At 42.5% G+C, this 14,058-nt stretch overlaps 1 protein-coding gene across 2 annotated transcripts in view; it reads right to left on the reverse strand.

Annotated features, from left to right (window-relative positions):
• The window catches only part of LOC143960195 (hepatitis A virus cellular receptor 1 homolog), a 47,283-nt gene that overhangs the window by 14,630 nt on the left and 18,595 nt on the right, over positions 1-14,058 (reverse strand). For both annotated transcript variants that reach the window (XM_077468519.1, XM_077468518.1), the window contains exons 2-4: positions 8,783-9,124; positions 2,511-2,564; positions 654-739 (exon numbers count right to left, since the gene is read on the reverse strand). In XM_077468519.1, coding sequence (XP_077324645.1) covers positions 654-739; positions 2,511-2,564; positions 8,783-9,124 — 482 coding nt within the window. The remainder of the gene's footprint in view (positions 1-653; positions 740-2,510; positions 2,565-8,782; positions 9,125-14,058) is intronic.

Below are 14,058 nucleotides of genomic sequence, written 5' to 3' on the forward strand. Positions count from 1 at the left end.
CCAGTTAATCTGCAGTCTTCTCTACATTCATCCAAAGTCCAGAATTTACAGTATAAAGCTTGTCTGAGCTGTCAGAAAAAGAGGATGGAGAGCTGAAATTACACTCTGCAGATCTCAGTAAGGCGAGCTCTGACAGCTGATTTGAGGGAAGGGATACACCCCCTTCACACAGCACACGGACAGAGCTGAGGCTGTCAGTCAGCTGGAGATCCCGCCCCTGTCACCTTTTTTTCCTCTTGGTGTCTGGAAAACTTGCCAGAAGTGATTCATGCTGATAGCAGAAGAATGAAGCAGCAGACAGAAATTATAGTTAGTGCTCTTAATTAAGACAAGTACACACTATAGATTGATATGCTTTGTTAATTTTTCATGTCTGAGGTTTACAACCACTTTAAGTCAGCCTCTGCCAAAGCTTCTTAATAGCCACACCACTCCTGGCTGGTCCTTCCCGTTTCCTATCGTGCTTGTGTGTACAAAAACTGATCCCGCTAACAGGTGGCCACAGCCACTTGACAATGTCCAGTGGACGAAACGCATTGGAAGGAGCCTGTCCAAATCTTCTGACTGAAGTTACACTTTAACTGGACATTTCTCAAAGTCGCTATGAAAACCATTGCTGGTAGTGCAGCTTTCTGACTGTCTCATGCACCAACCTGTTGTCCATTTGATGTGTCTGGAATCATCGCAGTAAAGAATGTGCTGGTAACATTTCTGTATTCTGGATGTTTATAGTCAGGAGCTAAATTTAAATATTTAAAAGACAAAACAAGGGGATAATTAAATATGACTGTCATTAACACATTAAAATAAGATATTGGCTAATGTTCTGCTTCTCTCTATTTTATCTCAAATCTATAGAGAGAAGTTTGCTAATATGCATTTACTAAAAACAGTATCATATTTTCAATTGGTCTGTACTGTAACTGATTTTCATGTAGTTAGGATGCCCTGTCTGTCTGATATACAGGGAGACACTCAGGCCCAGACTGGGACTAAAAACCAGCCCTGGAAATAATTTTATACCAGCCCCATAGCATTATTATACCAGCCCAACAGTATAACATCACAGAGGCTGTGCGAACATGGTACAGGAGGTGGTCATAGGCTGTATGGACATGGTACAGGAGGTGGTCATAGGCTGTACGGACATGGTACAGGAGGTGGTCATAGGCTGTATGGACATGGTACAGGGGGTGGTCATAGGCTGTACGGACATGGTACAGGAGGTGGTCATAGGCTGTGTGGACATGGTACAGGAGGTGGTCATAGGCTGTGTGGACATGGTACAGGAGGTGGTCATAGGCTGTGTGGACATGGTACAGGGGGTGGTCATAGGCTGTGGGGACATTGTATAGGAGGTGGTCATAGGCTGTACAGACATGGTACAGGAGATGTCAGAGGCTGTGCAGACATTGTACAGGAGGTGGTCATAGGTTGTGCAGACATGGTACAGGAGGTGGTCATAGGCTTTGCGGACATGGTACAGAAGGTGGTCATAAGCTGTGCAGACATGGTACAGGAGGTGGTCATAGGCTATACGGACATGGCACAGGAGATGTCAGAGGCTGTGCGGATATGGTACAGGAGAGTAACAGGAGGTGGTCAGAGGCTGCAGAGAGGTCTGGTCTTACCCGGCCATGATGTGGAGAGGCACACGCCACCACTGAGATGAGTGCCTTTATATTAAAAAATGGCACTGTTTTGTCATTGCGCATGTGCCCGCCTGCCTGAAAATGGCTGAGCGTGTAAAGCGTTTCCCAAGCCCAGTTAACTTTGGAACATTGCATGTGCAGTAGACGTGTCGGCCGGCAGCCATATGTTTTACGGGTGCTGATGCATGTAACGGGCATTTACAGACAGCCCTAAATAGGCTAGGGAAAAAAACAGACTTCTGGCCCCACCAGACATGACTGTGCTGTGTAACAGCTGTTTCAGGGCTAGGTGGACAGAAATACAAACAATTTGGTAGGTAAAACAGCTCTTTTACATGGTTTTCATCTTTTTATTTAACTGTTTGTCTGTGTCAGGGCTGGGCTTAGCCCTCCCTTCTCAGAGCTCAGGCTGCTCAGCTGTCTGTCAATTGCCAGTACTCATCATTCCACAGTGACTCACCTGGTGATCATATACTGCTCAATAACAAGCCCTGCTGGTTATTTAAGCTGCCTGGATTAGATAGCCTGTGCCTTCGCCTTGGTTAACATATCTAGAGACTCTCTGCTGTGTTCCTGTTGAAGGCTTGCCTGGTTGACGTCCCTTGTGGTTCCTGATCCTGTCTGCTGCTCTGACTACGCTGATCTCTGGCTTCCTGATTTCTTGGCTTGTTCTGACAACCCGATTTGGTTACAGAACCCTGGCTATGTTTTGACTACGTTTACTATTGGTACTATTTTTACCACTATATTAAATGGTGTGATTTTTTGCTGAATTTTCTGTATCCGTCTGATTCATGGTTCCTGACAGCCTGGAGTGCAATGGTAAGAGTATGGTGGGAGACTAGGTTAAAGACTTACCATATGTAAGGCCAAGGGACCACGTAGTGAGTGCAGGTTTGGTGCTCCTTGGTGCTGTTAAATACATTTGAAAGGAGATTGAAACTAGCATAAACAATCATAAAAATCCGATTTCATTTTATAAGGATTTTTTGAGTTATACATGTTAAACTTTACATTTACAGATTAGTTAGGCATTTTAAAAGAAACCCATGCCAAGGAAGTATAAAGTTGGCCACTGCTGACACCCCTGTCTCAAAATACAAGCTGTCTAGCTGATCCAATGGCTTCAGTATTTTATGAATAACTCACCTGAACAAAGTACTGTATGGAGATCAGAAATTCTGACTTTACGCTGACTTTCCTTACTTGTATAATAAAGGCTTTCCTGAAGGACTGATGCCAGAGGGAGTCAAAAGGGAGTCAATAATGGCAACCCCTATACACTTAGGGGTCTATTTGGTGAACAAATGCCACAAGCATTTGTACAGTCACCACGAATTCTGACCGTAGTTTGCCAAATATTTTGATTTCCTATTATCACAAGCTCTATCTAGTGGCCACAATGAGGTATTTTCCTGATTCCGAAAAATACTGCTCTAGATGGAGCTAACAATCATAGGAAAACAACATATTAGGCAAAATATGGTCAGAATTTCTGATAGCTGGGAAAATGCTTGTGACATTCATCCAACTATTTTTTTTTAATAGACCACAGAAAGAATATGGTAGTAGAATCCCACCTTCTGGCACAAAGAACATTGGGGTTGATTTACTAAAGGCAAATCCACTCTGCACAGCAAGTGCATTGTAAGTGCAGTCGCAGTAGATCTGAGGGTAAGATCTGAAATGAGGGGAAGCTCTGCTGAATTTATCATCCAATCATGTACAAGCAAAAATGCTCTTTTTTATTTCCCTTGCATGTCCCTTTCAGATCTACAGTTACTGCACTTCCAAGTGAAATTGAAGTGCACATGTAGAGCAAAGTAGATTTGCCTTTAGTAAATAACCCCCTTTAACAGCCATGTATAGACCCAAGAGAACATAACTAACAAGGTTTCCAGTTATTTTCTCATAGTATGACATCTGTTACATTTGAATTTAGCTACAATTTAAAAAAAGAACTATAGGCAAACATGTTTAGTTTGGCAGTCAACGGCAGAACATCTCAGGTACCCGTTAGGTAAATATATTCTGTTAACAATATTGTTTTAATTAATAAAAATGGAGCACTGCCAATTTGCTAATGAATTGCTCTCCTAAAAGTAAAACTGCTCTGTTACAACAAAAGCAATAATTTAAAGAGAAGGAACGGGATTATCACAGTGCTTCAATGAAAATTAACAAACAATAAATGTTTAAAATAATTTTTTTTATACAAAATTTATTGAATTCTAAAAAAAAATTATAGCACAAATTGCATAAATAGAAAAAATTGATATCAAAATAAATATATTCTCTCCATTTTCCAGGAAGCACAGAATTTGTAATGTGTTGGGCCAAATTGGTAATAGCCTTAAAGTGCTATCCGATCAATCCTTCCCTACATGTTTCGCCATAAGAATGGCTTCCTCAGGGGAAATAAAGTATACTCTCTAAGGAGAGACAATGATTCCCAGAGTCACCCCACGAAAAAAGCAGGCCAAACGCAAATCACGTAAACAGCAATCAACCAGTAACCACCTTAGTGTAGCTATAGGGGGTACGAAAGGCAATCGTAGAGACTATTTAAGCAGAAAAAAAATCGAAAACATGGAGGCGCTGAAGAAAATATAGTCAATGGTGATGAATTGGTAACAGTAACCGTTGAAATTATAAAGAGGAAGTTTAACTCCCTATAACATCCCCTCTTGCCTGTTATACAGGGTTTTTTTTTAGAATACATACTCCACTGCTCTGAAGTTACAAGCCAGGACCTGTGCAACCATCCTCACCGTTTTGCTTCCATGTGCTGCATTTAAAGTCCCACCTCCCCTGTAAATTAATTCCCTCCTTCTTTTTTGGTTAGGTAATTGGGATGGATATTCACGACCTTACCAGGCCGTGTTATCATTTAAAATCCCTAGGGATGGAATTGTTGGACCTTACCAAGCCATGTTTTCCTTAAAGTCCCTATCATTTATAAATAAAATGTCTTTATTAATTCGGGATGGCACCAGACGGTTTAGCTCTTCCAGTTTAGCCATAGTACCCTTCCTGCACATTATGACCTATGTTGACCATCCCCTGATTTAATTATTTAATTTATCTTTATCCTATGTTACTTTTTTATTTTATTAATTACTTGCTATCTTATTAACCGCCCCTTATTTTTTATAATTTTTTATAATTTTTTTCTTTTTCTCCTTTATTTCGACTGGTATTTTGGCAGGATTTGCGCTGTTGTTGGTGGGTGTGTGTTTGGGCTGTATCGTGGTCTGGCTTTGCTCCTAACCCGGGTGCTGGGACACGCCTTGCAGGCCTCCTCCCTCTCCTTTTACCTTGTGTACGGGGCGGCTGGAGGCGCCGTATATACGTGTCGACGTCACGCACTGCACGTTGTGTGCGCAGCGTCTTTTTTAGCGTCATCACGCACAGCCTGTATATACCATGCTCATTGGTGATGGGTGTCTGGGCTGTACGCCGACAGACCGGAGGTTCTGGTTTCCGGCGTGCGGCGCCTTCCCCTTCATCAAATGGTGTGGCGTTGGTGGACTCCTCTGTGACCGATGTTTTTCTTGGGATGTTCCCCGGGTGTTTCCGGCAGGCAGGGCGTTCCTTATGTTCACTTTCACCGTGTTCAGTCAGCATCTGACTCTTTTGGCTCCCTTTCATTGTGACCATCATATTCACCAAGTAACCTGTCCTAACCAGCACTATCACTTTGATTCCTTAATTCCACCGTGCACAAAATTTTTTTTCTTTTCTTTGCAGTTCACATCCGTATGATTTCCACTCCCTTCTTCTGTACACCATAATGCCACGTACACACGATCAAACAATCCGGTGGAAAAGTCTGGCAAACTCAAGTCCGCCGGACAATCCGCCCATGTGTAACCTCCGGCAGACTTTTTTTACCCAAAAGTACGGCGGACTAATGCCGCGTACACACGTAGCCAACTATCCTCCCGCCGGACTGTCTTGCCGGGCCACCGCCTGTAAAAGAGCTAGAAGAAGGCGCGGTGGCTCGGTAAGACAGTCCGGCGGGAAGATAGTTGCCGCTGTCACCGTCTTCTGTTCTTCTGTTCTCTTCTTCTCTTCTTTTCTTCTCTTCAGATGTTGCCTCGTCGCTGCCTCTGCTCACAATGGCAGGGACGCGGCACGTGGCGACTTATATAGGGACATCACTGGATGATGTCCCCGCCTATTATGATGTCACAGTCCCAGAGGATGCTGGGACTGTGACATCATCCGGTGATGTCCCTATATAAGTCGCCATGCGAACAGAAGAACAGAATACGGCGACAGCGGTGACAGAAGACTGGGCCACCACCTGTAAAAGAGCTAGAAGAAGGCGCGGTGGGTCGGCAAGAAGAACGGAAAAGGGGGACAGGACCCCCGAAGTCGGAAGAAGAGGGCGGCGGCAAAGAAGAAAGCCGGGCTCCTCCGCTAGTAAAAGAGCTAGCAGAAGATAGCGGAGGAGTCCGGCGAGAAGACCTCCAAAGACGGAAGACCCCCGGAGCTGTGCAATAAACTATTTTAACCCTTGTGTGTTGTGTTTTTTTTTTACTTTTTTTTACAGGTGAATGGGTAGGGGTACATTGTACCCCATACTCATTCACATAGGGTGGGGGGCTGGTATTCGGGGGCCCCCTTATTAAAGGGGCTCCCGGATTCCGATAAGCCCCCCGCCTGCAGACCCCAACAACCAACGGCCAGGGTTGTCGAGAAGAGGCCCTTATCCTCATCAACATGGGGACAAGGTGCTTTGGGGTGGGGGGGTCGCGCGAGCCCTCCCTTCCCCAAGGCACCCCCCATGTTGAGGGCACGTGGCCTGGCACGGCTCAGGAGGGGGGGCGCTCGCTCGTCCCCACCCCCTTTCCTGGCCGGCCAGTTAGCGTGCTCGGACAAGGGTCTGATGTGGACCTAGGGGGGACCCCCACGCCGATTTTTGAGTGTAGGGGTTCCCCTTTAAGTCCATTCCAGGTGACGGGGCCAGCGACGCCTTCTTCGCTGGCCCCAGCTACCTGGAGATGCGCTCAAAATGAGCGGACTTTCCTTCGCGTGTGTGGGCGAGTCCATTCATTTCAAAAGTACGGCGGATAGTCCGGCGGACTTAGTACGCCGTATTAGTCCGCTGAAAAAGTGCCGTGTGTGGGCAAGTAGCTCGTTCGGACAGTCTGGCGGGAAGTCCGTCAGACTAAGTCCGCCGGATAGTTGGCTACATGTGTACACGGCATTAGTTTTCACTTACTACCCACATATTTTACTCCTTCCTCTTTCTTTCCCCCCTCCCCCCCCTTAACGTCCTTTCTCTCTTTTCCCTTTCCTTCCCCCCTCATTTTCATTTCCCCCCTTTTCTGGCCCCCTTTTCCTCTTCCCCTTTTTGTTTTTATTTTCTATTCCTTTTAAGTCCCCATCTTTGTATCTCTGTACATGTTTATGTAATTTCCTTGCTCAAGCTTTCCTCAATCCCCCCCCCCCATTTCTCTTCTTGCCCCTTTCCTTCCCCCCTTCTCTCATTTTCACTTCCTTTTCCTCAGAATGTCCCTGCGGGTCGCCCACCCTGGGTATCGTCCATATCGGTGCTGGGTGTTTGTCCACCTCAGCTCCCGGTTGGAGCTGTTCCCCGGACCGCTTTCTCAGTCCCACTACCACATCAGCTACACAGCAAACTCCAGTAAGTTAGCCCTGGTTGGTGGTGATCACTTGTTTTTCTCCCCAACCTTGCTTCTTTAGCCATATTTTTTACACATTTAATCAATTTTTTCTATTTTTATAATATATTTTTTTATAGATTTCACACGTGCTTGCTCCTGATGAGTGGCGGTTAAGCCACAAAACGCGTAGAGCTACCGGTTGCCGTGTATTTACAATATTGTATTACGACTGTCATTATAGAATCCTTATTCCCCCTTCAGGTTTAGTGAGGTCATAGGTCCTGCAGGTATTACCTTTAATGTACTGCTATATACTATGTCTTTCTGAGGCGAACGAGGGAATGCTTTAGTGTTTATATCATATGAATTTATTATCTTTATTTATATTTATATTGTTTTGCCCATTTTATATTATTAATACATTTAATTGGAGTGTATTTAGTGATCTTATTATCATGCGTATCATTATATGTATGTTACTATGCATTACTACTCTGTATTAACTTATTTGTACTACTATTATGTATCTTTGTATGTTTATTTATCGATGTATCAATAAAACTCCTTTACATTCGCCCTTTTACCGTTTTGCTTCCGTGTGCTGCATTTAAAGTCCCACCACCCCTGTAAATTAATTCCCCCCTTCTTTTTTGGTTAGGTAATTGGGATGGATATTCACGACCTTACCAGGCCATGTTATCATTTAAAGTCCCTAGGGATGGAATTGTTGGACCTTACCAGGCCATGTTTTCCTTAAAGCCCCTATCTTTTATAAATAAAATGTCAATATAAAAGAGCAAGTAAATGCTGCCTCTTTTTTTTTTCTTTTTTCCTGACCTGCAAATTAAAGGCATAATGTGCTAGCATGCATCGCATACTAGCACATTATGTGACACTTCCCTGCAAACGAAGCCCTCGTTGTCACCACTGGAGGCCACCTTTGCCCATCTTCCTTCTAGACAATCCAGGAAAATGTACTTCCTCTTTAAAAAGCTATTGTTTTATTTCTTTTTTTTTCTTTTTTACTCCACCTCATCCTCTTCATTCTTGCCTAGGGCTGAATAATGTGTCACTGGTCTTGTAGCCTCCTGGTATATCCTCACCCAGTATCCCAGGAGACTGCAGAATCAGGGCCACATAGCAGTTGGAAGGGGGGGGGGGGTCATGTGGCATGTCCCTGGGAGCCATATACAAGAAACCAGAAGAGACAGCCAGCTCCCGATGGCAAGTGAGGATGGTGGCACAGGTCCTGGCTTGTAACATCAGAGCAGTGGAGTATGTTTTCTGAAAAACCCCTGTATAACAGGCAAGAGGGGATGCTATAGGGAGTTAAACTTCCTCTTTATAATGAAACGGTTCTATTTATTCAGTATATGAGGCAAGTTGTACCTGATGGCTAGTTGGGTTACAGTAACTGATATGCTTGACTAGCGTATATAACACAAATATTGCTATTTGACAACTACACCTTAAAAATTAAACATAGGATCTTACCTTCATGTACTCTCACATTTATTTCATGTGTCTCATCATTGAACCAGCCACGGATCTCCACTCTGCAGCAATATGTGCCTTCATCCATCTTACTTAAATTACTGATAGTCAGAGAAACATCTCCCTTTGGTATGTTACCCAATAACTGGTATCTGTAATCAAATTCATTCTGGGTTACTTTGCTGCCATCCGTCCAGATGGTTGGATTGTTACACTGATTTAAGGGACATTTGCCTCGTCCCCAGCACATGGTGGTTGTCCTATCCTTTATGGAGTATGTACAGGGTAAGGTCACTGCACCGCCCACAGATCCATTCACATCCTTAGCTGATACGAAAAGACCTGCAAATGTAGATGTCAGCATGTTATCTGTTATCAAGATTTTTAACATCTTATTTAACATTCTGATGTTTCTGATAAGAAAAGCCACTGTAAACAGTCATGGGCATCCGCAGGTAGGGGCAAGGGGGGGCGAGTGCCCTTCCCTGGAATCGGCAAGGGTACGCCACCGTCTCGGCTTAGTGACTGCTGGCTGCTGCTCTCTGATCATCTGTCCCACTCCCTCCCTCACCGACAATCATCCTATGCAATGGCTCGGCCACTCGGCTCCAGCCTCCAGTCCCTGTGCAGACTCTCAGATATAGATCCGACCAGCGCCGCCCACTCAAGTGTACTGGAGTGGTGTAAACACTTATGGAGAACTGGAGGAGGAGGAAGCAAGGAGGACTTGTCGCTGCCTAGGCCTCATCACAGAAAATCCTGAAGTCAAGTGGCATACCTTTCAGCAGTGAAGAACCACAGGTAACAGCAGTTACATTAGGAGGAATATAATATATATTGGAAAGTTGGAAGTGGAACAGCTATTGCTGGAAAGATCATATCATCTGTCCTATCCTGTAAAAAGCTATATACACCCACCTTTCTTCCTGTATTCCTCCATAATCACTGACTGCAGAAGTGCAGATATACATCATCTGTCCTGTATATATAGCTGTATACAGGACAGATGATGTATATCTACAGTCAGTGGTGATGGAGGAATACAGGAAGCAAGGTGGGTGTATATATAGCTGTATACAGGACAGATGTATATCTGCAGTCAGTAATGATGGAGGAAGGTCTCTATATACATTTAGGAAGGTGGCTGTATATATAGCTGTATATACCCACCTTCCCTCCTGTATACAGTATAAAGACCTTCCTCCATCATCACTGGCTGCAGATATACAGTATCTCACAAATGTGAGTACACCCCTCACATTTTTGTAAATATTTTATTATACCTTTTCATGTGACAACACAGAAGAAATGACACTTTACTACAATGTAAAGTAGTGAGTGTACAGCTTGTATAACAGTGTACATTTGCTGTCCCCTCAAAATAACTCAACACACAGCCATTAATGTCTAAACCACTGGCAACAAAAGTGAGTACACCCTTAAGTGAAAATGTCCAAATTGGGCCAAATTAGCCATTTTCCCTCCCCAGTGTGATTTGACTTGTTAGTGTTACAAGTCTCAGTTGTGAATGGGGAGCAGGTGTGTTAAATTTGGTGTTATCGCTCTCACCCTCTCCTACTGGTCACTGGAAGTTCAACATGGCACCTCATGGCAACGAACTCTCTGAGGGTCTGAAAAAAAGATTTGTTGCTCTACATGAAGATGCCCTAGGCTACAAGAAGATTGCCAAGACCCTGAAACTGAGCTCCAGCAAGGTGGCCAAGACCATACAACAGTTTAACAGGACAGGTTCCACTCAGAACAGGTCTCGCCATGGTCGACCAAAGAAGTTGAGTGCACGTGCTCAACACCATATCCAGAGGTTATCTTTGGGAAATAGATGTATGAGTGCTGCCAGCATTGCTCAGAGGTTAAAGGGGTGGGGGGTCAGCCTGTTAGTGCTCAGACCATACGCCGCACACTGCATCGAATTAGTCTGCATGGCTGTCATCCCAGAAGGAAGCCTCTTCTAAAGATGATGCACAAGAAAGCCCGCAAACAGTTTGCTGAAGACAAGCAGACTAAGGACATGGATTACTGGAACCATGCCCTGTGGTCTGATGAGACCGAGATAAACTTATTTGGTTCAGATAGTGTCAATCGGGTGTGGCGGCAACCAGGTGAGGAGTACAAAGGCAAGTGTGTTGCCTACAGTCAAGCATGGTGGTGGGAGTGTCATGGTCTGGGGCTACATGAGTGCTGCCAGCACTGGGGAACTACATTTCATTGAGGGAACCATGAATGCCTACATGTACTGTGACATAATGAAGCAGAGCATGATCCCCTACCTTCAGAGACTAGGCCGCAGGGCAGTATTCCAACATGATAACAACCCCAAACACACCTCCAAGATAACCACTGCCTTGCAAAAGAAGCTGAGGGTAAAGGTAATGGACTGGCCAAGCATGTCTCCAGACCTAAACCCTATTGAGCATCTGTGGGGCATCTGCAAATGGAAGGTGGAGGAGTGCAAGGTCTCCAACATCCACCAGCTCCATGATGTCGTCATGGAGGAGTGGAAGAGGACTCCAGTGGTAACTTGTAAAGCTCTGGTGAACTCCATGCCCAAGAGGGTTAAGGCAGTGCTGGAAAATAATGGTGGCCACATAAAATATTGACACTTTGGGCCCAGTTTGGACATTCTCACTTAAGGGTGTACTCACTTTTGTTGCCAGCGGTTTAGACATTAATGGCTGTGTGTTGAGTTGTTTTGAGGGGGCAGAAAAATTATACGGTTATATAAGCTGTACACTCACCACTTTACATTGTAGCAAAGTGTAATTTCTTCAGTGTTGTCACATGAAAAAATAGAATAAAATATTTACAAAATGAGAGGGGTGTACTCCCTTTTGTGAGATACTGTATATCATCTGTCCTGTATACAGCTATATACACCCACCTTCCTTCCTGTACATATGAATGCCATCCACCCCCTCTATATACACATACTGTACACCCTTCCGGACTGTACAGGTTGCATTTGATGGCCACAGTGAGGCTGCATATAATGGGCACAGTGAGGCTGCATATGATAGGCACATGCCTGAGCTTTATTTGATAATGACTAAGCCCCTTCATGACATTGTCAAAAAGGGGCGGAGCATGGGTGATCTTAAAATGATGCCCCCCCTGAAAAAAATTCTACGGACGTCCATGTAAACAGTGAAAGACAAAACAATTGTTTTCTTTATTTTTAGTGTTCAAACTAATATTTTATAAATAGTGTTTCAACCTGCAGGTGGCGCTCCAGGATCATTTTAACATGTGTCAAAGCTCAGCTCTGGGCTCACTCCTCACCCCCACCCTTGGAGGTCCCCTCCAGCAAGAAATTTAAAGTGATATTATTTAGGGCTGCGACTAACGATTATTTTCATAATCGATTAGTTGGCTGATTATTGTTTCGATTAATTGATTAATTGGTTAATAACCTTAAAAAAAGAAAAAAAAAAAAAAAGGTAATTTTGCTGCGATTTGCATTTTTAAATTTTTTTTGCCCAATTTGTTGTTGGGCAGATTAAAAAACACAAATTGCTGCAAAAACGCATTATTACATGCTTTTCTGCAGCTTCTCCATTGAAGTATATTGAACCAAAAAAACAAAATGGCACCGTTTTGCTTTAAAAAAAAAAAAAGTCCTTGTCTTTTTCAAATACGCAGCAGCTGAAAAAAAACATGGATGTGAACGTGTCCCATAGGAAACCATGTAAATGAATGGGGTTAAAAAAAAAAAAAATTTGTACAAAAAAAGCAAATAATCGCTACTGTAAGGGGTTAATTTTTTAATATGGGACAGTGGAAGTAATGTTTACAGTAGCGATTTGCTCTTTTTGTACTATAAAGGGCTAATTTTAGTTTTTTTTTAACCCCATTATGTTAGTGGCCGATTAATCAATTATGAAAGTAGTAATCGATTAATTTCATAATCGATTAATCGATTAGTTGTTTCGGCCCTAATATTATTTTTTCTTTGAAAAAATAAATGAATACACGTAGCTGCATACATTATGTCACTGTTGCTTCCTGTTCCCAGTTTTTGCAGTCTTTACCGGCCTATGAAGATTAGGTATATTGGGTATATATCACCAAAAATGACATTTTTGTTTCAGGGGAATGCCTAAAATCTTAGCGCAGACTTCTGAGAAAACGAGTGAGCCAATCACACAAGCGGGAAATTATGTTTCTGGGGGGCGTTCTGTACACATTCTGTGAGGAGAACACCTCCGGGTAACCATATTGCATTGCATTTTGCAGAAAATTACAGAGCTGCAGATCGAAAAGGAAAGGTCATTTTTTAATAGCATTCAATTACAATATGACTTGAGTTGCAATTATATATGCTATATTATAATTTATTTAGTTGCCATTTTTTTCCCCACGAAAGTGGAGTTACCCTTTAAAATTTGCTGATTTTTTGACGCGATCACTGAACCTGCCCTCTCAAACCAAAGCAGATTTGCTCATCACTGTTCATGAAGAAGGGGACAGAAGAAGCAATAAAGGAAAATATAAGCTCCAGCTTGAATATTGAACAAATATGAATTAGGACTAGAGATGTGCACAATGGAAAAATGAGTTTTGTTTTGGATTTGTTAGTTAAGTTAATTTTCTTTCATCATATTTGTTATGTTAGAAGGATTTTTGGAATTAATGTCCTATATTCAGATTTGTTTTGCATATTTGGCATTTTCAAATTGATTTGAAAATGAATTTTAATTCTAAATGGAAACATATTGCAATAAAAACAATAAGGTATAGAATAGGGGTGCACCGAATGTTTTTTTTTGGTGCCGAAATCGATACCAAAAGTGAAAAATACACTAGGCCGGAAACCCGAAACCGCACCGAAACCAAACATGGCTTTTTTTATATATTAGAAAAAAAAAAAAGATTAATATAAAATTGTCTTATATTATTATTCATTATAGTATTCATATTCAACTGAATCATTAATTGTATGAATAAAATAATAGTCCAGTAATGTAAATAACAGTACTTTGATAAAGCAACCCAAATAAATTGGACAGTGGATATAGAAGATAAAAATAAAATCATAAAATCAAATAAAATACAAAATTATAAATTAAAGTTACTAAAGCATATCCTTCAGTGTAGACTGCAGTCAGTGCACATTGAACCATAACAACAAAATAAAAATTAAAAATATATATATATATATATATATATATATAATATAAAAATAAAATGACTAAGCCCTTGTACACACGGTCGGACATTCCGACGGAAAATGGACCGTGTTGTCGGATAATCTGTCTGTG

The sequence above is a fragment of the Lithobates pipiens genome, unplaced genomic scaffold, assembly GCF_037356315.1.
Source record: "Lithobates pipiens isolate NorthernLeopardFrog02 unplaced genomic scaffold, aLitPip1_a1.2 Scaffold_8, whole genome shotgun sequence".
NCBI lineage: Eukaryota > Metazoa > Chordata > Amphibia > Anura > Ranidae > Lithobates > Lithobates pipiens.